Raw genomic sequence first — 27,824 nt, forward strand, 5'->3', positions numbered from 1 at the left:
CGTTGCTAAGCAAAATCAAGTCATTACAATAGGAATCGAATCGGAAAGATTTCCCCTCTCAGATTTTGCTCGTATTATAGTTGTTAACACAAATCGGCCGTGCTGATCAACAGAAAGCTGCTTGGTTTGAAAGTGACTACTGTGTGAGCAGTGCTTCAGATATCTCTATGCTATTGACAATGGACCTTTTTGTTGCCCGTGAAATTTCACTAATGTGACCGGCACCCTACAGTTAAAGACAATTTAATAGAAATTAATGGTTAAGAATGTGGCTAGTGCTTCAATGTCTAAGAAAACAGGATACAAATGATATGTAGGTTTGAAATAAACAATTCAACCGATGGTTGAGGCATTAATGGCATAGAAAATCAGCTTGGCAACATACAAATTCATTCATAATACATTTGAGTCATTGTGTATAGAACATACTTTTGCTTGTGTATTGTTTGATGCTCACAATGTCTTTTAAAAAAACACAATCAATTGCAACAGAATTGTATATTGTGAGCAGTAAATGTGCAGATAATCACTCGTCCATTTGGAAAATCTCAATTTATCTAAACGACAAAACAAAAGGATGTTAGAAATACATATCATAAATGAGCATGAGACAATGAATTTGCATATTTATCAAAATTTTATTCTACATGAGATACATATTAGAAATGAATGTTGTTTTGAAGAACATCCTTAGGTCCCATACCAGATAATTAATCAAATAAATCTGGTTTTCATGAATAAATAGATATACATTATGCAAACTGGTACATCTTAATAGCTTTTTGTAAAGCATAAAAAATACTTTAATTGTGATGATTTAATTAATCAGTAACAGTGAGAAAATAATTTAACTCCCAAAGTATTCCACAAAGCACGAATATAAGTGAGAAGATCTGAGATATGTCTAAAATGCTCGACTCATTTCAGACATTTAATCTCAATCCTTCCGTAACAATCATCTGTATCCTAAGAATATTTGTATTTGGTTTGTGACAGAATTAAAGAAGCCTTCAGATTATTTAAATATACAAGTCAATATATCAAATAAACTTATTCATCACTGTTTATGTTGTGTTTTATCACTATTAATAAAAATGAAATTAAAAATAAGGAACAATCACTCGTCTTGTATTTCATTTCACCAATCACAGTAAAAGTGCATTTTGCAAATTAATAAATTTAGATTTTTGTTCAGATGCAGCTTTTAAAAATGAATGATTTCAGAAACTTGGCATGAACATAATCTTAATTCATAATTCATGTTTTGCAGGTTTAAGATACATTTTAAGATGAATGTAAAACTGCAGGACCAAAGTCTAGTGAACAGAGGAATAAAGGTTATTGCATTTATAAAATGGCTGCTCAATTCAGAAACATCATCCAGAATAATTTATAAGGAAATGAGATTCTCCAATCTGTCAAACTCATTAAAAGTGACAGATACTTTATCTCGTCTGTTGTATAGTGAGAACCAGTGCTTAATTTGTAAATCATAAGGTGCCAGAATAATAAAAATAACATGCCATGTACTCAAATCCCTATTTAGGCTACTCACATTCATTTATTAGTTACACAAATTACATGAATAATATATTTTCCAATCAAAAAGGCAACATTTGACTACAGAGGTCAAGTAGTTCAGTGCCAGTCTTTTAACATTTCTATCGTAAGATATGCCAGACATTAATTTAATAAACATTTAATGATTCAATGTTTAGCTGCTTGCATCTTACCTCGCGCTCTTTCTGCGTTAAAACTTAAGCATCATGCTAGATGTCATGCTCACAGTCTTTGGATTTATTGGCCGTTTTAATCATTTTGACATTGGCGAGCGCTGTAATTAGAGGCAGACCAGACTGACAAATTAACTTTAAACTTTTTGACATCCAAACAACATACAGAGTGGAGAGCAGCAGATCAAAATAAATATCAAATACTGGGGATGTGTCATTCACATTCTCTATTGATATTGCGTTAATGTAAATAGCATATTTATGGCCGGGAGGGATAAAAAGAACATGGTAGTTTCTTCACTGTTAGCATTTGCATTGCTAATCTTTCCCTTTCTGTCACTACGACCAATATTCTGTTTAACGGCGTGTGTTTAACTCTCGTCAGGAGCGCCCATAAACGCCTCTTCCGACGAGAGATACTGGATCACAAATTAAGCACTGGTGAGGAAATTTGGCATCTTCATTAACTGGCATAATGATTGGCCGACCAAAGTTTAAATATCATGGAAGGTGTTCAGATGTGTTGAGATTTTATACAGGCCAACTTTAAAAGCCTGATTTTTCATTTCCTGGTTGGTCACACCAACAACACATCTATAGTGTTAATAGTTGTGGCTGTTATTCAGCTTGTCCAGTAAAATGAATTAATAGTAATTTAAAGCCAATAAAGCCATTTAAAGGTTTCAATAAAAGACCTTTTCTTTAATCAATATAGTAGTGTGAAAATAATCATATAAATGTTAAAGCAAATTGTTTTATAGAGATGATTTTACAGTCTTTTTCCTTTACACTGAACTGTATTTTTGGTAAATATATGTGGTTTGAAACGAAACAACCAACAATTTTTTTTTTTTTATAAGCATGACATCGAGTTATACACTCAACTGCGCTTTTTTTGGGTTATAATTGCAGAATGAGTTATGCTTTGTAATTTTAACGCCCTATCAAAAATATCACCTTTAATCAACACATGAACTGTTCCAAAAATAGTATTTGAGCTTAATAAAAGCTTAATTGAATTAGCAGATGATTTCATCTATACATCTTCAAACTGAGGAGTATTTTAACCTCTGTGTATTTTACAGATCGAGGAACATTGACTAATCATAAGACGCAGTACTTAGAAAGTACAATAATCAGTACAGAAAATCTTCATATGGATTTTTACGTCCACACGAAGCTACTTCATATGGTAACAGTAAATTATGACGGATGGAAAAAAACAGAAACACTGCAGATTCCAGCTCAGAAAAACGGACGTATAATGTGCGAAACGCAGGACTTCACATGCTCGGTCACGGTGTGCGCAATCAAGTAATGATTATAATTCTCTGTATATCAGTCATACAAAAACAATTCAGTTTTGAGTTCAAACCAACATTCATCGACCAGCATCCACCGAACAGACCCCGACCGAAACACCACCGAAGAAGCACAGCACAGTTCTCACGTTTTTATTTTGTTGCTCATCCAAGACCTCTGCTTTATTCTAAAGGATCGCTAATATAGTTCCACTTTAGTGAAGTGCTTTTTAATTTCCTTTTAAAATGCATCAAACTCTCCATACCTCATCAGAAATCAGATAAGGAGTTTCTATGCATCTGCAACTCATCGGTTATGAATGTGAAGGTTCCACTGGCTGCCTTTGATTGGAAAGTCAGCAGCGTTCAAATGCTCATTGAGATGTAGAAGAAAAACTCCATGTCCATGGTCTGATGGGGGACACAGGAGCTTCCTCCGTGGATGACGGGAATCAGGGCCCCGTCCAGATCGTTCATGTACTTCTGAGGCAGGAGGTGGCCACTAGAGCCAGCCTGGTACTCAACCTACAGAAACACAAATGCATCTTATGTATTTAATCTTTATACCATGGTCTGGGTGAATACTCGATTCTGATTGGCTGCAGGGTGTCCATTAAAAAGTGATAGAGGACACCTAGTAAATAAACCATCAGGAGTAACCAGGGAAACCAAGTTATTGTTTGTAAAAACTTTAGATTTCGATTGTAAAACTAAGTAAAATATAAACTAATGTTTTAAAAATGTGTTATTTGGCAAGTGACCATGGTATAAGCGGGTTAATGCCCTTCGAGGTGTCCATTGTCAGGTATTAATGCACGCTCCGCTGCTCGTTGGACGGTTCACGCCTCGCCGTCGTCCATTAATACCTGACAATGGACACCTCGTCGGGCATTAACCCTTACACATACTACAGTCTCTTGAGAGTTAATAATGAAGGAGTGATGCCAGTAACAAACCATTTTTTCCAAAAAGCAGCAGTGAAAAATGTTAAATGTCCCAGACTTAAAACTCTGAATCAAATGCTCAAGTCTCAAGATTAATTTTCTTTCAATGAACTGGGTTAAATGTTGAATCAAGCGGTTTAATCCAAACATTGATCTGCCAACAACGTTTACAGCAATCATATTTGTTCACAGAAGCTCAAACATGCTTGATGCGTGAGAACCAATGAGGTTCATTCTCGCGTGTTATGCCGGATGTTTGAGCTTCCGCAAAAACCAATGAGGTTTGTTCTTGCACGTCAAGCAAGTACGGATGAGCTTCTGTCCGCTGATCAATGTTTATATGTGAATAAAAGCCTACATTAAATCAGTTAAACATATGAAGTGATCGAGTCTCTTCAGAAGACTGTAAGAAGGATTTCTCGTTAGTATTTCGGGTGGATAGAGTTTCAAGGGAGGGACAGAAATGTCTCAGATTTTATAAAAAAAAATCTTAATTTGTGTTCCGAAGATAAACGAAAGTCCTATGAGTTTGGAACGACACGAGGGTGAGTAATTAATAAGACAATTTTTGGGTGAACTTTCAATTTAAAGGTTTAAAATAGCCTGTTTATAAGCGCAATTTCCATCTTGCATTACAAAATGGGTTTCAGAGTTGTTTCATCAACACTCCTGTGTAATTTAGTGCCGGAAATGATTTACCATGTCCGAGTCGGTAGAGACTCGGAGCGCGAGAGAGTTGAATCCATTGGCCATGAGCACAGAGAGGTGCGGGCAGAGGGCAGCGCAGCTGGCGGTGGCAATCTCTCTCTGAAACTGAGCTGATGACGTGAGGATGGCAGATAGGGAAACGTCTGAAGACTTCAGCAGATAGAAAACCTGATGGGAGAGACGGGACATGAACCAGAGATGACAACGAGGAACTCATTGTGCGGGCATCACGCAGTACACACCTCAGTACACCTGATGTTTCGGCCATCCATCTCAAACTCAGAGTCCTGCTGGATCTTGACGCTGGACACTCCCTCCAGAGACTTGCCATCCACTGGACTGGAGACTCTGCAAACATGCAAACACACATAACATGTTATACTTTCTTAGGGGAATTATTTTTCACCTGACACAGCATCTTAACCACTGAAGGAAGCTGAAGGAATGAATTTTAAATAGTGCCCAATTAATGCAGCGAACATTTTCAAGGTTACTTGCAGCAGCAGCCAAACCAATCAATAGTGCTTTATCACTCAGTAAAGTGATTATTCAGTACAGTATTGGCATATTGCACATCTATAAGAAAGCATCTGATAAGAACATACACTTCTGGTCAAAACCTTTGCTTTGGAATGCTTAAGTACACTAATATACTTTTATTCATCAAGGATATATTAAATTGTATAAAAATATCAGTACCTAAGTAATATTGCGATAGTATAAAAAATAAATAAGCCAGACAGGGCTGTGATTAGGCCAGGATTAGTCCTTAGATCAATTAGGGCATTTATGTTGCTTTAATAAATGTGCCTAGAAAAAACATTACTGATGTGCATCTTGAGACAAAACAATGGCACTGATGTCTTTTAAGATATGCCAGTGAAAGTGGCCTTCAGTTAAAACAGCTCAAACTTGCATTTTAGTCTGTGAAACCAGGGGTTAAAAAATTACAAACGATTTATATTTCAATCATATAAATGCTCTTCTTTTGAATTTTCCATTCATCAAAGAATCCTGAAAAAAAAACTATGACTCTTTCCACAAAAATGTTTTCAACATTGATAATAATAATTATACGACGTAGAAGAACCATTGTTAATAGAGCAATTATAATAATAATTGAGGATCAAATCAGCATATTAGAATGAATACTGAAATAAATGAATGCCTTGGTGAGCAGAAGAGACTTCTTTCAAAAACATTATCAAAAGTTTCGAAAGATTATGATTTTTAAGTGTAAATATGTTGGTACCCAGTGTTGACAGGTGCGATCCAGTCGACCCAGCGTACATTCACATTTTCTCGTGTCTCTTCTGAATCTGCCTTTCCACAGGGTATCTGGAAGTCGCTCTGGTCCCTGAGGGCCTGTCGCAAACCCTCCATTGTCTCCGGAGGAATTTGCACCATTAACCCATCTAAAGATGAAAAAGGACAACGTGATGATACAGCTCTGCTTTATTAGAGTAATAATCTGATGTAGTGTTAAAAAAACTGACTTGTATAAAAGCATTACCCTCCACAATGCTAGATTTGGCAATAAATCCTGATGAGGCTTTCAGAGCACCATTAAACACCACAAAACTAGCTCCAGTCACTGCAAAAGAAAGACTTGTCATCTGCTGATATCAGAAAACAAATATGATGCAACAAACTTAATGAGTGTTTTCCCCAATAGAACTTGTAGAATAGATATGACAACTATGGTTATTCATAAGACCATACAATACATTATAATATGCATTGCAAGACATAATTAATGCATTCAAAATACTGGTAACACTTTACAATTAGGTTCAATAACATTAGTTAATGTATTTACTGACATGAACTAACAATGAGCAAAACATTTGTTAGAGTATTTTTATTAATCTTTGTTAATGTTAGTTAATAATAATACAACTGTTCATTGTTTGTTCATGTTAGTTCACAGTGCATTTACTAATGTTAACAAATACAACCTTTGATTTTAATAACGTATTAGTAAATGGTGAAATTAATATCAACTAAGATTAATAAATGCTGAAGTAGAATTGTTCATTCTTAGTTCATGTTAACTAAAGAAGTAAACTAATGAACCTTATTGTAAAGTGTTACCAAAATACTTAAAGCTTTTATTTAGAATGCATTATTGAAGTGTAAGCAAACATTTTACCCCATTTAAGAAAAAACACAAAGTTATTAAATATTTGTTAGCTATATCGCCCAGGATTAGCAGCATTGCTTGACAAACCTCTCCTGGTTATTCCTGGTATGCTGTTGGCTTGAGTCCGGTAGCTTCCGTCTTCGTTCTGCATACAAACCAAGTGGGAATCGGCCTCAGTGCTGAAACACGCACCGAAACTGATCACATGCTCATTGGAGGAGTTCACCACCTTCAGCATCTGCAACAGCCAGAAAAAAAACAACACAATCAATGACAACAACACAATAAACACAGCCTGACTGCTGCACAACTCAAATATAACTCTGACCTCATTAAACCTGGACTTGGGAATCTCGATGTAGCTGTTTCCCAGCTCCATGTGTACTCGCAGACTTTCCACCACAGGTAAACTGTATTGGTAGTTCCTCAGATCCTGTGTTAAAATCAGCAAAACACAAGAATGAAGGAGGATACAAAGAGTTTGGGGATACAAGGCCTATAGTCACACGTTTAACTACACTTGTAGTTCAGTTCTCTTGGTTCTTTTGGTCCATACCACAAAAGAAAATGATACATTCAGTCCTGGTTAGCATTCACACGGTCATTTTTAAAACAGAGCCTAAAGATACAAAACAAAAAAAAACAGATTTCATGACGTATATTTTGCAACAGAACTTACCTAACATCCAAAACAATGCTGTGTGTGGGCTAAATGCGCTTGCTGTATGTGCGCACATATAATGCTATTTTTCCCAGCTGAGAACTCATGAAGAGCTTATAAAATGAATAAAGGAATCAAAACGGCAGCATGAATTCCTCTGTTGCACAAAAACAAAGATCTGCTCAAAGGAAAAGTGTCCTGAGATGAGAGGAACCAGGTATGCTTCAGCATTCTGTCCTTTTTAGGGTCGTATCTTGTGACATCACGTCCTGTTTTTGGTTCATTTAAATGTCTTTGGTCCACGTTGTGTTCCATGTTACGTACAGTCTGACAAGCATCAATCGTAAAGGACTATTATAAATCCCACAGTGTGCACCCGGCTTACATTTACCTTCAGACTAAAATGGATGCAAAGAAGAATCACCAAAAATAAGCCAATTTTGATCAACTTAATTTTCACATTTTTCCATGCCTATGTCCAGGAAAGTGGCCTTGAGCGTACTTGAAAGCACTGTAGTTAGAATGGAGACCAAAGAAGCTCTTATATTCTCAGAAATCAAAAGTGGCTCAGAGCTCAAGTACACTTCGAGAGGCCTCAGTTTTGAGCGCTCTCTAATCTCCTTCATTAACTGTCCCTGAGCTAAATCCTTGACTCGGGTGGAAAAATAGCTTCAAACTATTTGAAATACTTTAAAATCTTTCAGGGAAAAATCATTCACAAATTAGAACATTTTAATTAAAACCACAATAAACCTAAAATTTAGATATTGAGTAAAAGGCTAAAACCAAATAATCTGGAATCAAATAACTATGATGTTTACCTCAGCTGCACACCATTAAGCCATATAAACATTAAACAGCTATAAACATAAAAATACATTCTTTTCAAAGACATGCACTACAATTTATACAGGGTCAGTTTTTTTTAAAGAAATGAACCATTAAATTGATCAAAAGAGACAGTAAAGACATTTATATGTTACATATATTTCAAATAAATGCTGTTCTGTTCTTTTGAACTTTCATCAGAGAATCTAGAAGAAAACGAATCACGGTTTCCTCAAAAATATGAACTGTTCTCAACTTGATAATAATAAGAAATGTTTCTTTAACAGCAAATCAGATTAGAATACTATACTATTTTTCTTAAGGATCATGTGACACTGAAAACTAATGTAATGATGCTGAAAATTCAGCTTTGCATCACAGGAATAAATTACATTTAAAAAAATCCCCAAATAGAAAATAGTTACTTTAAATTGTAATAATATTTCACAACATTACTGTTTTTACTGTATTTTTGATCAAATAAATGCAGCCTTGGTGACTAGAAACTTCTTTCTAAAACATTAAATAAAACAAGACTTCAAAACAGCAGTACATGACTGAACTACTCATTCAAGTTTATATGAATGAGTAAAATACTGCCAGGACAGACAAGTGAGGGTTTAATGTGAACACGTACTGTGAGCAGATTCATGATGGTGTGTCCTGTCTCTTTAAAAACTGAGTCACGGAAACGCACGCTCACCAATGGGCAGGGATACACTGTAAAAAATAAACAACAGATCACATGACTGGAGGGGTGGAACTATGAGCTAATATCATATATTCTGATGACAATATACGCTTTAATAACAACATTTTCTTCTCTGGATGTTCTAATGAGGGCTCACCGTTGTATTGTGCCCCTAGAGCGAGCAGCAGTCGGAGGGGAAACACTTTAGCCCACGGCACCTCCAGCTTCTGAATCAAAAGACCACAGAGGAACGAGACCTGCGGCAAAGCAAGACCGTCCAGAGGCTGAAAGGTTGGAGTGAAGAACAGGACGCCTCCGTGGTCTTTACTGCCCAGGAAACTATCAGTGAATGTCACATTGCCAAGGTGCTCAACGAACTTCCCTGTGGTGGGCAAAATAAGAAACAACACCATATAAGCCACCATATGACACTCATTAACATAATGAAAGTGTTGGTTAAACAGATAAAATATTATGCAACAAAAAACAGCATAGCTAATAAAAAAAAAATCCTGTATAATCTATTCTGCTATCAGTATAGTAGATAAAAAAATCACCAGAAAGAGGGTGGAATATTGGTTTTGGTGCAAAAATAAAAATAAAATGCTATAAAGAGTAAACTATGGCCCTTTAAGGCAGGACACCAAAGGTGAAGAGGGTAAAAAAATAAAGTAACTAATAGATATCACCATACTTACCCAAAATGATTGATTACATAAGAATTGCAAACATCTTTTGTATTTCTGATATGGTATGCTTAAATATTCAAATGAGGCATTATCTAATTAAATATGCACTAATAATATGCATGCATTGCCCAATATTCAGATTTCTGTTTTGGAAAAATCAGGTTCAAACTTCGTGTTTCATTGTGTTGATATATTAGAGTTAAACAAAAGAGATATCTCTGTTTATCACTCCAGAAATCTGAAAATACTGTCAACAGCCAGATAAAAAATATATATTTTCACCATGCTTTAGGATGCATGAACAAACCCCTCAGTAAAACCTTTTAGAATACAGATAAAACTGAACAGTTTGGTGTATGTAAGCACTGATTTCTGACTCAGGAGAACAGAATGTGCATTTAAAGATTTGTATTGTATTTGATCTTCTAGTCTGAAACAACACGTTATGAAAAGCCAAATAGCCCAGAATATAAAAACTGCCCAGTGCATTAAAAACCAGTGTTTTTGCCAGTAGTGTCATGCCTTAAGAGTTCTGGGTGACGTACCTTTCTGTGCATCCTGGTATATACTAACATACAGGTTGAATACGTCTCTAGGCAAGCTGTTTTCCTCTGGGAGACACTCGATTATAAACACCAGCTCTTTCTGGCCAACTCCCTGAAGACCATTAGAGCTCAGACACCAGCACTTCTTCTCACAATCTACAACACAAACAGAGAGACAAGAGAGCAATGATGTTTATCAAATGAACAAGTGGAACATGATCACATATTTCAAATCAAGTTCAGACATCGTGACATACATGTGACGATCTTGACGTTCACCAGTAAATTGGCGTTGAGCACGAAGATCAGAGGTTGTGGGCCTCCCTCCTCCAACAGCAGCAATATTTGGCAAGCAGCAGGACGTTCCTCAACTAATAAATCTAACGAAATGAAAAGAAAATGACAGATTAAAGAAAAACAGCACCACATTATAAAGAGTTCGCTCTGAATTCTCACATTTGACTGTTGTGATAAAATAATAACCTAAACGGCAGTAGCTTCAGTTTAATTATAATGACATTTATATGCCAATTTAAATTCAATTAGATACTAATTAACCTCTATACATAAATGATATTTAGTTGTCATTAACAAACATTTAAAAAATTGTGTCTAATGAAGTAAATTCATAAAACTTTAACATTTTAGTCAATCTAAAATGCAATCAAAAGAAAAAATAAAACAAATAAATATAAAAAAAATTTTTTTTTCAAATATATATAAATATATTTTATATAAATTAAAACAGGTGAAAAAGCATCTTGGTTGTATGATGAAGGATCTAAGGATTCTTAATAGCAACCTGAGTGTGTGTGTTACTTTAAGAGAGCAAACATGTACATCTGTATTGTTTTATTTTCTTAAGTTTTTATTTTATTTTTATATATGATATGTGTCCGGTTTCACAGACGAGGCTTAAGTCTAATCCCAGACTAAAATGCATGTTTGAGCTGTTTTAATAGAAAGCTACTTGCACTGATATATCTTAAAATATGTCAGTGTCATTGTTTTGTCAAGATGAATTTTTTTTCTAAGGCACGTTTATAAAAGCTACATAAATGTACTTTAACTAAGACCTACTCCTGGCTTAATCTAAGCCCTATCTGTGAAACCAGGCCTTAATTTTATAATCATTAGGTATTTATGTAGTTGTCATTTTACACCATTTACCATTTCATCATTTTTTATTTCCCCCAGCCCTACCATTTAGACAAGAATGACCTTCAAAATGATGTCTACCATCTGGTAGAAGCCTTTATAAAGTCCTTACCCCCATCTTCCTCCTCTCCTGTGGTAATGAGAAGTGGAGGCAGACCTTCGTCATCCTCCGGCACCAGACTGACCGCTCTCTGTACGCAGTTGCCCACCCCACAAAGCAGGCCGTAGTCCCACGGGCCTCTGACGGGCGGGCGGCTCACTTCAGTAGCGCTGTCAGAACTGACTCCGGCACTCTCATCAGACTCGCCAGGAATTTTACTGTCAGGCTGAAAGAAAGCAAATCAATTAATTACTTCAATTGTCACTATCAGTTATCTCCAGCATCAGTTTAGAGGATTTCGGCGTCTCACCCCCGGTGGGTCTGGCGTTATTGGGCTCGACTCCTGAGAGGATCTTCGGGTCTGTACGGAGAGTTTGGTGGTGTCGGCTACCTCACCGTTTGGCAGGATACCATCAGCAAACCACACGTGCTTCTGCTCACGTGGAAAACCTACAGGAACAAATACAGAAACAGAAACGACAGTGACATTAGGATCAGGCTTGAAACAGGGTATCAAATAAAGTATGCTTGAAATCAGGTGTGATGAAGAGGTATTACACCAAATGTTTGCTCACCAAGGCTGAATTTATTTGATCAAAAAACAGTAAAAACAGTAATATTGTTGAATATTATTACAATTTAAAAAAAAAAAAATCTATTTAAATATATTGTAAAATGTAATTTATTCCTGTGATTGGAAAGATCCTTATTCCTATGATCCTTCAGAAATCATTCTAATATGCTGCTCAAGAAACGAAATGAAAGCTGACTGTATGTGCAATATGTTTGTGGAAACCATGATACATTTTTTTCATGATTTTGAATAGAAGGTTCCAAAAAAAACATTTGAAATACAAATATTTTGTAATATCTAAATGTCTTTTGGTCAATTTGATGCGTCCTTGCTGATTAAAAGTATTAATTTAGTTAGTGAAGCTAGCAGAGTCTTCCACTCTATATGATATGGAGTGCATGCACTTTGGGACGCAGTCACTCTTTCATTCGTGAACTAATTATAGTAAGTGGAAGTGACTGTGTTTTATAGCCATAAGAGCTATAACTCTATAACACTCAGCATTCTGGCTCAGAGTGCAGTGCGTACCGTCATTACCGGGGTGTTTGAGGACAGACACGGGGACCATGACGGTGGGTGGGGGAGAGTTGAGGGTGCCGGCAGCACGGGCCTGCTGCATGGGTGGTATGGTGGAGCAGTATTCTGATGGGATGTTGGGATTGGGACTGGGCCCAGTGGGGCTCATCATTCTCTCATGGGCTTGAGCTGCACACAGACAAACAAAATCAGTCGTTCCTAAATCAGGCGTCTTTTCAGTGTAGTGAATGAAAGGTGATGCTGGGACAGAGAATGATTGAGAGAAAGGAACAGTGGGGTAGCACATCATTTCACAGTCCTGTTCCCCATGCATATACTATGTTCTTATTATAGTAATTGCAATAACTGGGTAATAACTAGGTATTAACCCTGAACCTACCCCTAAACTTAACCCATGTAATTGCCTTACATTACCCAGTACGTTCTTAGGTCAGAACACTGTAAGTGCACGTACTGTAAAATATAGTGCAATTTGCAACCAACAGTAGATACATTTTGCAGGGATAAATGAGGAATAACTTTTGTTATAACTCGTGCATAACTTTTGTTAACAGCCTAAAGACAATATAAAGTGTAAATTTATGCAATTTTTAATAAATCTTCCCGGTTTTGTTAAAGTCCCCGTGAACCGGAAGTTGCAAACGACTTTTCTCCAGTGTTATGACGTATTTCCCAGTGAAAAGGAATATTGAACAGAGGGCAGGGTTTTACTCTAGCGCTCCTCCTCTCCATCTCTCGCTCATAGCAGACTAACGGTTTGAGGGGAGTGGTTAAGCGTTGCCCAAACCAATTCCTCAAACCTACGTCATCAGAGAAGGTCCTCCAATGCAGAGGGGAGGGACATTTTCAGATTTTGATTAAAGATTACCATGGTAAAAAAAATTTTTTTTAAATATTTTCTTGCACGGATTAATTGTTCACCACAAGACTAGTAATATGCGCTAACAAAGTAAATAGGGTCAATTTTGATTTCATGGGGACTTTAACGATTTATCAGTGCACAAGCACAACGAAAAAACTTTTTTATTTTACATCATAATGTAATAACTTGCTCAATATCTGACTTTTTAAATGATGTAACACTAGATTAACCATTAATATCATGGCCTAATATGCAAAAGTATGCCCATTCTAAATGATTTATAAACTAATATTGTGCTTGACTCAGATATATAGTAGTGGCCAAAAGTGATGTCTGGAAGGGAGTTTTGTTTTTAAGACCCTGAACATATTTTTATCTGAAAAAAGGACAAACTACAGCTACAGGTTTTATCTTATTATGCAAAAACAAAACAAAAAAGCATAGAAAAACAAAAAGCTCACTGGAAAAAGCATACTTGGACTACAACATAATCAGTTATTAATATTTTGTTGGTTCCCTCTTGTTTTTGCATCTGTTCATTATTTCTTTGTATGACAGCCTGACCAAAAATTATCTGCACAATTTGTCATGTTTCATTGCGTTATCACAAATAAAACAATTGACTACAAGCACAACTATACAATATGCTTAGCAAATCTAGATTTTTTTTGTAATATTTGAATAAAGGGTGGCCTAATGTGCTGTCATCGATAGACACTTTTCCACCATCGGGTCGAACGGTTCCAGTTATATTTCCACTTGAGCTCGGTTCGGCACGGCATGATCACACACTGTTTTCGGGCTGAATTGAACCACGCAGGCAGAATACGTCGCCCTTCAGGACTGGTCACTTGTCCAGTTTTTCTCTGTAGCTGGCCAAGCTTGCTATCTGAGCCAAGTAAACACTAGTTAATAATAAAAATAAAAGAACTATCTGATCATCCTCCATAATGCAGTCACTATTTACATCTCATACCATCGATAAAATCTTGCAGAGAGAGAAAGTTTGGACTGACGCATTTGTATTACATTTAAAAGAGCTCTGATATCAGCCGTGCATTGGAAAATGAAACCAAATCCATACCAGCTGGGCCGGATCGGCAGCGAATGCAATGGGAATGGTTTGGCCCAATGGTGGAAAAGCGGCTCATGTCTTTGTGTGAGGAACGGTCAATATTTACAGAAAATCTTACCCTCCACTGCAGTCGAGTGAATATGTTTCGGTCAGTTCCTCACACATATAACTTCCTTATGACTTTAAATAAAAGCACACTGTCAAGTATGAACTACTTTTATGGAGCTTGATAAACCTTGGTTTATATGCTTTCATTTCATTAAAAAAAGAACAGCATCAACATACTGCCGTTTGCAATCCACAAAATAAAGTCAAGTGGCTTTGAAACAACTTGAGTGAATGATGACAATGTACATTTTGGGGAGAACTGCCCCTTTAAATGCACTGTGAATGCAGTGAAAGATGAGGTCATACATCAAATATATTTATATACTGTACCGTTCAAATGTTTGGGGTCAAGATTTTTTTTTAAAGAAATTAACTTCAGCAAGGATGCAATAAGTTGATCAAAAGAAACAGTCCAAAAAAATGTCAAATAAATGCTGTTGTTTTGAAGTTTCTATTCATCAGAGAATCCTGAAAAAAAATTATTATGGTTTCCACAAAAATATGAAATAGCATAAGTATTGATAATAATAAGAAATGTTTCAAATCAGCAAATTAGAATGATTTCTGAAGGATCATGTGACATGCGAGTAATGATGCTGAAAATTCAGCTTTGATCACAGGAATAAATGTTTTACTGTATTCCTTGGTGAACATAAGAGACTTCTTTTAAAAACATTATAAAAGATTCCAAACTTTTGAACGGTAATATATTTGCTGTACACTTAATTTAAAATGTAATTTTACGCAAGCTAAAAAGTGTTGACCTGTGGTAAACCAAGTTATAAGCAAAGTCCAAAGTACAGACCTCATTCAAGCTGAGTCACATTCTAATAAATCAAAACCATTAAATGTTTACAACACCACAGGCTTGGCGTCTTTAACCGAGAGCATTGAGGGTCAATCACAGCAAGTTGTTATTAAAGTGATGGGCAACGAGCCACCAAACTGAACTCAAGAAACAGGACGTCCAGTGCAAACCACAGCCCAGTGTGCAGACACTCTCTCCAGCCATTCGTCATTATGTTGATTAAGGCGCATGGATGCTCATCGACCTGATTACACTGGCACTGCCTGTGACACCTGCAAAACATGTCAGCTAGAGGCACAAACGCCAAAATATGCTGGCTCACGGCGAAAACGGCTACCACGACAAGACAGATGGAAACTGTGAAGCCAAGAAACAGCGGGACGAAACGTCCTTGAGTATTTGGAAATTCACACTGGAACAACTAAAGTTAAAGTTAAAAACGTAAAAGAGTTAACAAAATAAAGCCACTGAGTGATTATTCAGTTCAGTGATATCCTAATCTTACCTCATCCCAATTTAACTCCAACCCAAATTCTGTTCCAGGTTAATCACGGGTTGCATGTTAGTCTCCCAGGACGGCGTTAGTGTGCACCGAGCGGAGGAGGAAGTGTCCATCTTGCCGATGAGCACGAGAGAGTCCGCGAGTGACTGAGATAGAGGGCGCATCCTTGAGCCTCTCTCATCCCGGATGGGGCGCAGCTCACTTCCGCAACCCCACACTGAGTTCTCGTCTGTCCTGGACCAGGTTCCAGCCCTGCGAATATCACTGGCTCCGAGTGCAAGCTCAGTCCGTCACACACACGCACAAGGTCGTATTAAATGGCTGCCCTGGGCTGAGAGTGGTGACAAACCCTCCTTTCCTGAAATGTGTACTGTGCTGAAGACAAGATGTGTGTGTGTGTGTGTGTGTCTACATCGATTCCTCAACCCGGAGAGTGAATGAGAGAGAGAGTGTCACGTATACTGCACCAGGTGGGTCCTGTACACACACACACACACACACACAAACACACATTCAAGGACATGCACCAGTGCCCTGGCTCCACCCAGCCCTGCACCAAACCCTGCGAGAGCTGGCTGGCGACTGACGCTCTGTGATGAATGTCCTTTTTAATGAGCAAATGGACCGCACGCTCGGCCACACACCGTGTGCCAACCTCTTTTTATAGACCATCCAGGACGAGAAAAAAACAAAACAACAAAAAACAACAAAGCCTTGATCTTCTCCATTACATCAGTCCTTGAAAAATAAAAGATTCGGATGTTTTGACCAAGAAAAAGTTTGCCACAAATTAAAAGGGACGCAAGTGCTCCATGAGCCAGTGTTGTTATTGTCACCTAAAACTAGTAACTAATAAGCTGAAATAAATAAAATACAAATATGAGATGAAAAACTTCAATAAAAATAAGAAAGGTTGCATTGGCAACTAACTGAAATAAGTGGAAATATTGAAATGACTTCAACTCAAATATAAATTGAAGCTAAATAAGATAAAAAACTAATAAAAATGACAAAAGCACATAACAAAATTGCTAAAACAAACTAAAAGGAACTGAAAAAGTTATAAAAATAAATTCTAATGAATAACACTAAAATAACATTGTCATGAGTCTTAATTTATGACAGCATTACGTCACAACCCAAGGTGTCAAGTAACGAAGTACAAATACTTTGTTATCTTACTTAAGTAGACAATTTGGGTATCTATAGGCCCTACTTTACTGGAGTAATTATTTTTCAGCCGACTTTTCACTTCTGCTCCTTACATTTTCACGCAATTCTCTGTACTTTCTACTCTTTACATTTTAAAAATAGCCTCGTTACTCCTATATCATTTCGGCTTGTTTTCATTCCGGCTTGTCATCGTAAAAAAAAAAAAAAAAAAACTATCCAGATAAATCGCGCGATCCGAATAGAGTGAATTTGATTGTGGTTGGATGAGAAGTATAAACATATACCATTCCGACACCCTATTGGTTTGTACGCGAGATTGGGTGGTTTTGAATTTGGTTGTGCGGGTAAAAAAGGGTTTGGGCGGGTGGACAAAATTTGGGCTGGTTTGGGGTCAGTTCGGCGGTTTTCAAACATCTACATTTTAAAGTCTAACTGGTTAAAAAACGAAACTAAAGTGTGCATGTAGTCCATAAAATCAGTCATCATGACATTACTAAACACACACGCCCATGCAGAGTCAGCTGGCGTTGGTGTTGACGTCGCCGACGAGCACGCACTTTTAGCCAATCAGCAGGCAGACGCGATTTAGCGCGATAAGTTGAAGCTGTATGTTCAAGTGATTGCTAATGCCAAAGTGACATACTATACAGTAAGTTGTATCTACAGTAAAGAAGAGTGAGATAGTGAGAAACTCTATAAACGTACACATATGGTGGGAGATGTCGATGGTGAATATAACTCTGAGAGGAGAGAGCACAGTTGAATGACTTGAATTGAAATCGAATATGGGACGACTCCTGTCCATGGTCATGTGCACACTAGCCTAACCAGACATCTGCAACTTTTACACCGTCCAGACTGCACTCTGCTTGTCCCTGACAGCTGCTGAAACAGGTTTGAATCAACGATGAATCAGTTTTGACTGCTAAATTCTGCGTTATGTTCTGCAATGTGTACTTACGAGGGTTAAAGTCATCATTGCCATTTTGACAATGTCCACCTGGAAATTTTAGTCATATTTGCTAATTCTCCTTATTTATTGCCCTGTTTTGATTTTTTTTTTATCATCGTTTTGTTTTAAGGAGATAAAAATGGTGCTTATCAACCTTGAATGACATGGTAATAAAATTATATCACATTATTTTGGCAGTCAAATTTTGGGCGTTTTTTTGAGCGGGTTTTGGTGAGCTTTTGGGCTGGAAATCACCGTCCCAATCTGGCAACACTGTGCACCATTACAATACTTATAGGCAACTAGTCATCATATCTTCCGCTCCATGAAACACGTTAATGCTCAGTAGCACACATATATGGTTCTTTAATGTATTTGCATTGTACTATGAACGCATTTTAGTACAATGCAAATACATTAAAGAACCATATATAAAATAATCAAGTCATATATATATATAGCCTTTAATTTAATTTAAAAAATAGAAAAGTATGCATTAAAAGTATTACAAAGCGTGAAAGTATAGTTACAAATTAAATGGGGTTTTCATTGCAGACAAGATGGGATTTTTATCAAACTTAGCTTTCTATACAGTAAAATGCGAAGAAAACGAAGAGACTGCATAACTAGTAGGGCTTTGACTCCTAACTTCGTTATTCAAATATAATTCGAATATTTAAAAAAATAATGATATTCGAACGAATATTATGCCTTCTTTTATATTCAAACCTGTTATGGGCATTATTTATTGTAAATGTGTTTGCTTGTAAACGTTGTTTTCAATTCAGATTCCGAGGCTTTTTCACGCCTGGTAAAGTTGTGAATCGCGAGCTCATTAGCAAGGCATGTATACCAAAACAATGGCCAACGCCTACAACAACCACGCCTGACGAGGAGTTCGAAATCTACACTCCTGACAATTTGAAAAGCAACGTGTGGCGCTACTTTGGGTTACCAAAGAAACAGGGAAAAATCACGAGTAAGGACAGTCCATTTTTTAATAAAAAACAAAAAAAAAACAGTCGTGACAGTGTGTTTTTCTTCTGAAAACATCATTGCCTATTGACATTGACTGATACACTGCCCTCTGGTGGACAGAACATATAGAACTTAAGTTTGATACCAATATAGGTCTTACAGAAGGCATTTTAATGGTCAAAATATTATTAATAAATATTTGAATATATTCAAATATTAATATTAATAAACAAATGAACTTCGAATATGATTTTTGGGCAAAAGTCAAAGCCCTAATAACTAGAGAAACAGAGAACAAGGCATGCCAAAAACTTCCAACACCCATTCGTCAGACTTTTGCTGACAAATAAACAGGTATATCTGGGTGAAGGTGACATGGAGAAACATGGAGTGTGACACTGTAATAATGCAAAGCGGGTTGAAAATCGGCAAACTTATCCTTTAAGTGAAGTTTATTGATTGCATTAAACTGCCTGTTTTCTGCCCTTTGACCATCAGCAAAATTTTACACCTTCCACAACGTCTGACCAACATGTAAAGTGACCAACTGCAGTTGTTTTGCCTCATGTGCAAAACAAATGAAATGCGTGTAGAATAAAAAAAACCGCAAACTATAATGATACCTATATAAGTGCCCACTCTTTTTTCAAATACAAGGTCAATATTGATTTTCACTAATGACAAAACAACAAATTATCCGTGAATTTATATGGAACTAAGATTTAGGAGCTTTCCATCTTTACTCTCCTCATGTTACATTGCATTCGGAGATCGACTATTTTTGACTGTCAAAATGCCGGCGGACACAGAGACAGTGAGTCGTTCAAAACCTTTCTTTTTAGTAAACTCTGTGTACACAAACAATGTAGTCAATGCTGGAGTTCATGTGTAGAGCCCCTGGTGACACTTCCAGCAAAGTTTCATGTTGTGTCGAGCCTTCTTAGTGTTTTAAAAAATTGTCATTTTCATGCTATCATAGAAGTGCCCCATTCACTCCCATTCAAAAGGCAATTTGACCGAAAACAAAAATACGGTCAAACTCAAAAGTGGCATTTCCATTCTAATTATGCTTTTACACAAAAGTTTGCCTCGGGTAGATTAACTAAAAGACCCTAGATTGCATTTTGGCGAGAGTTACCCTTTAAAAAACTGTGCCATTTTACAAAGATAAGCTGATTTGGTGGAATTATCTATCTATCTATCTATCTATCTATCTATCTATCTATATATATATATATATATATAAATAATTAAATAATAGTACATAGGTCTGGTGAGTAATCATAAAAAAGGAACTAACCAATGGCGATTCTATTGCCAAGCTGTGCGTAGAGGCAACTTGCCCTGAAATATCTTAAAATATGTCAGCCATTGTTTTGTTTCAAGATGCACACCAGAATTGCATGTTTATAAAAGCTACTTAAATGTCCTAATTGAACTAAGGCCTAATCTAAGCCCTGTCTGTGAAACCAGGCCTCAGAGTTTGAACATTAACTTAATGGTTACAGCTTTCATTATTGATGTGAACTGGCCTTTAGAGTTTCTGTCTGTCCAGAACAATTATTTCACAGTAGTTTTTCCACAAAAGCACTCATTTTATCAACCTAATTAGTGTCCAGCTAGAACTAAACAATGCTCCAAGTGCCCCATTTCTACACTGACATGAACTACTGCCACAGATTGTCTAACTTTTAATGCATGTTAATATTATGATGGATATTTTAAAGGTAGAGTTAAATATTGAATATTGCTGTAGATTTCATTAAGACAGATTGGCAGCATATTAAAGTGGTTAAGCAGCACTCACCTCTCTGTATGGTGACATGGCAGATGACGCAAACCCTGGCCTCTTTGTCCAGATATTTCAGTCTGCATTTACGGTTGCAGCAGCCAGCACAGTACACCTGCAAAGCAGACAACATTATTCACTCAAAACACTGGGTAAACGCAGTACTTCATCAAGCATAAACCTGGAGAAAACTCTCTAGTGTCCTTTAGCCCATTTTATTTATTGCCCCAATATGTCATGAAAACGGCAACTCAGTGCAGCAATTCAAGCTGGAAACTATATCAGCGCTAAAAATACATCCTGCTGACCCGGCAAATCTGCCTCTATATTTAGTACCTCCAGTGGAGAATAAACCCTACACTGACGTAATGAAAACAAAAGAGACCTCACAAAAAAGCTAAAATGAATACTTTTGCTGTCTAAGGCAGAGGACTACAGGTTTAAGGCTTTCCTGCGGTTATAAATAGACAATAACTAACACAACGGCAGGGTTGTGTCACAGATCTTTGCTCAAAATCAAGGCAGCTGACTGCATGTAAATTCATTGATTCACACTGCGGTTATTTGCCTTTCACCTCTGAAAGTCAGAACACATTCAACAACTACAAAAGTCACTTTCAGAACTGAAGCAAACACATTACTGAGTTCATTTATGCCAAATAAACTCTGACCGAGTGAAAGGGGATTCGTTTGTAATAATGACCGTCTGACTGTACATATCTTGCTTATTATGTGGATACTCACACCACCATAAATAATAAATGAACATGAAATATTAATTTGAGTTTAAACTATTTTGTTATTTGAGAAGAAAGAGCGCAGAGTAATGTTGTAGACAAGGAAATCGCTTATCTGGGACAATTGCCAATTGTACAGTTTAAAACAAGAAAATAAAAATTAATAACCAAATAAATAAACAACTATTCAACCGTTTTTAATGTTTTTGAAAGAAGTCTCTTATGCTTACCAAGGCTGAATTTATTTGATCAAAAACACAGTAATATTGTGAAATATTATAATAATTTAAAATAACTGTTTTCTATTTGAATATATTTTTAAAAATGTAATTTATGATGATGCAAAGCTGAATTTTCAGCATCATTACTCCAGTCTTCAGTGTCACATGACTTCAGAAATCATTTTAATATGCTGATTTGCTCCTCAAGTAACATTTCTTATTATTATCAATGTTGAAAACAGTTGTGCTGCTTCATTTTTTAGCAGAATTTTTTTTTTCCAGGATTATTTGATTAACAAAAAGTTCAAAAGAGCAGCATAGCCTGGTTAAAACCAGACCATTCTCAGTAGTAACTGAGTTATGGTCTGGCAAAGCTTCATTAATAACTCATTTCCAAAGGGGCATCACCAACGGACGTCGTTCAAATGCCTCTGGGCGCAATTGGATAGACCTAAAACCAATCAGAGCGATCGGCATCGTGTAAAGCCATATGCTGTGTCCCAATTCGCCTAAGTTACACTAGGCCATAAAAGTAAGTACTCTTTTTGTGAAGAAAATATACTTTTGAATGTGTAGCAAAAAAGTAGGCAAGCTTTGGGACATACTATTTCGTCATCTTTATCGGACGGATCTGTCGCGTGCATCCTGTCACGTAAACTGCCCTGTCAATCATCTTGTCAAAGTTAAAATCCTCTATTAAATCTAATTTAATTTCCTACCATTTCGGAGAGAAACGTAGTAGCACGTTCATCTGCCAGTGGGTCTTTCATGGAGACTGTCCTCATGTGTTTGCAATTTGAATATAATAATGCATTTAAAAGTTGGTGCGATTAACGGACGTCGCTCAAATGCCTCTGGGCGCAATTGGATAGACCTAAAACCAATCAGAGCGATCGTCATCGTGTAAAGCCCGCCTCGACGTTTCTGATTGGTGCCGCGATTTGGACGGATTAGAAATCGTCTTGAATGGGCTCTTTGCCAGACTACTTGCAGAGCAAATCTAAATTTGCCAGAAGTTTGTCTGGGTTTTCCCAGGCTAGCATTTACTTGAAACAGAAATCTTAACATTATGAATGTCTTTACTGTTACTTTGATCAATATAATGTATCCTTGCTGAATAAAATTATTCATTTCTAAAATCTTTTTGAACGGTTGTGCGCATATCATACATATATTTTACTTTGACACACAGAGATAACAAACGCACCTTTCCACATGCTCTGCAATGGTGTCTCCTCTTAGTAAAGGTGAATTTTTGTTCACAATTCATGCAGTTAGGGGCCTCAGAGTCAGGGACCCACGGTGGCTGCTTAGATCCCAAACCCTCAGCCTCGAGACCTGCCGGATCGACAGATGATTCCCTGTCCTCCAGGGTCTCTCCAGGGTACGGTGGAGGCTCTGAGAGCTCATCGTGCCCGTAACTGGCATCATATTGCTGATAAGAGGGAGGTTCACAGTCATTTTCATCTCGGTTGGGCGAAATTTGCGAGTCGTTCTCCGCAGCAGGACCTGCCAAATCGGCTTCAGCACGACTGCTACTGTGTCTTTCCGATGGAGGCCGTACGGTTTGGTTGGACAACTGCTTTGGTCTCGCCCCGCCGTAATTTAACTCTTGGTTGGGGGAGCAAACTGACTGAATCTCAACAGGGCTGGTTATGTTTTCATGGCTAATTGTTTGCGTGGAGTCTGTTCTCAGCGGGCTGCTGTCCTGAGATGAAGAAGAAACGTTTGAACCCTCGCTCTCCTCCATATATTGAAGTGAGCCATCGCTCTCAGGAGAGGCAAACGTGTCTACTTTACAGCTCTGCAGTTCCTCATCTAAATAGCCATCGCCATTTCCGTTAAATTCTGAAAAACCATCATCTGCGAATTTTTCTGCATCAGCATCAGAATTGATTTTCACACCCTGACCCATTAGAAAGGCATCTAGCTCCTCATCCGTGACCATCATCGCGGTCTGGTCACTTTCAGGAAGGTAATCGTTAGCGATACCGAACTCATAGGAATAATTTGGGCTCTCTGAATAGGGCGGTGACGGGTTGCTTTCACACATATCTCTACAGGTTAGTTTATCTGTAGGCGAAAAGGTGCGCTTAAAGTTTCTTTCAGGGTAATGGCCTGAGACAGCAGACGCCCTTTCGGGGTTCGACATGATCTGGACTAGCTCAGGTTCGTCTTCAGGTGAGGAATCAGGCCTACTGGAGGAGAATGGATTTACAGGCTCTTCTAAAGGAAGAATTAACTCTTCAGCCTCTCGAATTGCTGAGTTTATTTCCAGTTCAGCCTCATCTTTGGTTTCTATCACTGCTGCCTTTTGAGGGTCTAAAGACGCCACGAGAGATCCACACATAGAAACGGCCATCGGCAAACACGACAGAGAAGATTCCTTCTCCGAGGAGGGACTTCCAGCTAAATCTTCTGGATTTTTGACACCAGGATCTTCACACTGTTGTGCATCTTTTGAATCCGGCTGGAGCGATACAGCATGCTCATCATTCGTTACTGAAATATCTTCATCTGTAGCATGAGGAACTGAGTTACTAACATCTTCCTCATTCATTGGATTGCATTGAGAATTGTTCTGATCACTGAAGCTTGATTCTTCAGGACAAGAACTTTCGGTCTGTTTGCACTCCAAAGCTGTGATGCTAGTTGATCCATGAGGGTCACTAAAGGCCGGTAAAATGACATCCAGCAGACTGAAGGAGTTAGAGTTAATCTCAGAGTCATGTTTTGGTAATTCACCGTGGTTGGATTTAGAAAAATCTTCTGGACAAGATACTACAGGACTCTCAAAGTCCACTAGAAGCTCCTCATTGGTTTGCTTCTCAGGAACGTCCAGCTCTTTGAAGTCTTCCTGACTACTGGCTTGCTGGAGGTTTGCAGAACCTGTATCATTCACCAGGTCACACACAGGCTTCAGCGACCGGTCCGGACAAGGAGGAGCCGAACTTTTGCTACCTCTGCTATCGACGGAGGACAGGAGGTCCACACCTGTGAGTGGCCGTTCATTTGAATAAGAATCATTTTGGTTTAGGGTAATACTTTGTGATGTAAGTCCATAGTGCAGAGCGTTGACATCTGGGAGTGTTTGCGAGACCTCTGGGAGTGTTTGTGAGACCTCTGGTATGAAGCTCTGAATATCCAAATGGTGACCAGGGACGTGCGTGGAGTCGGGACAAGGAGGGCTTGCATATGTGGTGGGCTTGTTTTCAAGCTCCTCTGAAAACAAAGTGAAACATTAAATTAATTTATAATATAGTTTACATCAAAACTTACATCGCTTTGGTACTATTTTACTACTTTTTGGGTGGTGATATCAAATTCAAATTTGGAACACAACTTGGTTAAACATATAGCTTTGATTTTCTAGCAATTTTAGGGTCCAAATTATTTATTAACTATAAGATCAGACAGCATATTTGTATGGTATAGCTTTTTATTTGCTTTATGATATTATATAACTTTAGAAACTAGCTATAAGATATATACATGTTATATATATATATATATATATATATATATATATATATATATATATATATATATATATATATATATATATATATATAAGTAAGATTTTTCAATGTTTTTGAAAGAATTGTCTTATGTTCATCAAGACTGCATTTATTAGATCAAAAATACATAAAAAACTGTAATATTGTGAAATATAATTTAATATCACTGATTTCTATTTAAATATATAGTAAACTGTAATTTATTCCTGTGATTCCAAAGCTGAATTTTCAGCATCATTACTTCAGTGTCACATAATAATAATAATAATTATAAATAATAATAATAATTAATTATTATCAATGTTGAAAACATAGTTGTGCTGCGTCATATTTTTGTTGAAACTTTAATACATTTTTTCAGGATACTTTGATTAATGAAAAGAGCAAAAGAATAGCATTTAGGCTATTTTAAACAGAATTTCATTAAAGGGATAGTTCACTTTGAAATTCAATTTTGGTATGTTTTAGCTTACCTCAAGGGCATCCAAGATGTAGGTGTCTTTGTTTCCACAGTAGTTTCAATTTTGATATTTTTAGGTCAAACCGTTCTTGTCTGTCAGTCCTATAATGCAGGTCTATGGTCCCTGTCTCAAAGAGCATGCACAGAGAAGTCCAAATTAAACAATTCCCCATCGTAAGTACACATTGATGGCCTAAGACACGAAACGAGCGGTTTGTGTGAGAAAACGAACAGTATTTATATTGTTTTTACCTCTTGTACACAACCGCGTCCAAGTGATCTGAGGGCGCGAGCGTTCTGGCTTAGTCTGCAATAAAAACGATATAAATACTGTTCGTTTTCTCACACAAACCGCTCGTTTCGTGTCTTAGGCCATCAATGTGTACTTACGATGGGGAACTGTTTAATTTGGACTTCTCTGTGCATGCTCTTTGAGGTGGTGACCACAGACCTGCATTATATGACTGACAGACAAAGAACGGTTTGACCTAAAAATATCAAAATTGAAACTACTGTGGAAACAAAGACACCTACATCTTGGATGCCCTTGAGGTAAGCTAAAACATACCAAAATTTTATTTCAAAGTGAACTATCCCTTTAATGTAGTGTGTGTATATACAATTTGAATTCAGGAAAAATGAGACACTGGTCCCCAAATGTATTGTTGTGCCCTCACCAATTGAGAAGTGCAAAATTAATATTTGTAACACTATAATAAGGGTAAAGCAAACATTTCAAACCTGCATTGAGTTCAAAGTCATCCAAAAGCTTGTCCAGGTCGCACACAGCAGCCTTAAAATAACTGTCCATCCTAGGACGGGATACGATACACCTCACTTACCCCTGCAGAGAAACTGGGGCAGATGGGACAGAACCACAAGTTAAAAATCATACATTTCCCCCAAATCTGACTAGGTAGTTACAGACACTGGATAGTCAAAATAAGAAACAAATAGACAAGAATTCATCAATGCTTCAATACAAATAAGTCACAAATGCGTAGGGAGAAATATCTAAGATATGTCAAGCAATTAATTATGCATAATGAGCAAAACCAAATGTTACTGAATATTTTCAACAATTGCATTGGCAATAACTCTTTTAGATGTTTAGCTTGTTTTACTGTGACGTGAAAAGGGGAAATGTGATTTCACCAGGTCTGCAGTGCAAATCAGACTTGAAAAACACATTGTATTCAACAACACATTATAAACAAGAAAATATAAATACAAAAACAATATATTTAATTAATACACACAGAATATGGAAACTGTCCAGGATTCATCAACGATATCGTTTCCAAAGGGCTGTTAATTATTCATCTAAACGAATAGGATAACGTTCACTTTCTGCTTTTTAGACATATTATTTTCTTTAATAATAGTAATACCATTATTTAGCTAAGATAAATGGTCAATAATTACCCATATGACTATCATTTTCCTGCCCAGAGCACTTTGCTGTCAAAAACTAAGAAAGCACAGCATTTAAACCGATTTAACACACAATAATAAGACTTTCTTAAAATCAACCCCATAGCAGCAAAAATAAGCAGTAATTTATTATTTCCATAAAGTTATATTAGCTGTTCAATTATCATTAGCAATCTGCTAACTAGCTTCTAGCGGTTAGCGTCATATCAAACACAAACAAAAATACACATGAAACGGGAATATTATTTTTTATGATATCATTCCGCTTCATTAGCTACCTTCATATGTGTCATTGTTCAGTCGTCTTCGTTTTTGCTGTATTCATATGAAACGTTAGTGTATTTCACCATTAGCAGCTCGCTAATATTTTCTGGTTCCTCACAGTCAGTGAATTCCACAGTCGCTTGCGCGAGCGACCATTTCCACCCGGCGCAAGAATCACTGTTTAAAGGGGACGCGCACTATTTTTGATTGTGAAGAATTGTATTATATTACAGTAAGTCTATAATATTTCAGTAACTGTATACTATATAATACTGTGGAAGTTTCCTTCACAGGATTAAAACAAGTAATAAAAACTCAGTGAGTGTTTTAG

At 37.1% G+C, this 27,824-nt stretch overlaps 1 protein-coding gene across 3 annotated transcripts; it reads right to left on the reverse strand.

Moving 5' to 3' along the window:
- Positions 1-616: 616 nt before the first annotated feature.
- On the reverse strand, positions 617-27,669 carry zfyve16 (zinc finger, FYVE domain containing 16). Of its 3 annotated transcripts, none has more exons than XM_079862306.1 (18): positions 27,508-27,662; positions 26,537-26,650; positions 23,025-25,039; positions 20,878-20,974; positions 12,613-12,780; positions 11,812-11,951; positions 11,514-11,727; positions 10,501-10,623; positions 10,244-10,399; positions 9,167-9,391; positions 8,956-9,038; positions 7,158-7,262; positions 6,917-7,067; positions 6,200-6,280; positions 5,939-6,101; positions 4,929-5,034; positions 4,678-4,854; positions 617-3,559 (listed from the first exon to the last, which is right to left on the reverse strand). In XM_079862306.1, the coding sequence occupies exons 2-18, from the start codon at positions 26,604-26,606 to the stop codon at positions 3,401-3,403; spliced, it is 4,233 nt and encodes a 1,410-aa protein (XP_079718432.1). In that variant the 5' UTR covers positions 26,607-26,650; positions 27,508-27,662; the 3' UTR covers positions 617-3,400. The 3 variants fall into 3 exon arrangements, with proteins under 3 accessions (XP_079718432.1, XP_079718431.1, XP_079718433.1); XM_079862305.1 differs by having other exon boundaries at positions 12,604-12,780; XM_079862307.1 differs by lacking the exon at positions 12,613-12,780 and having other exon boundaries at positions 27,508-27,669.
- Positions 27,670-27,824: the final 155 nt, after the last annotated feature.

This window comes from Squalius cephalus, assembly GCF_949319135.1.
Source record: "Squalius cephalus genome assembly, chromosome: 24".
Lineage (NCBI taxonomy): Eukaryota > Metazoa > Chordata > Actinopteri > Cypriniformes > Leuciscidae > Squalius > Squalius cephalus.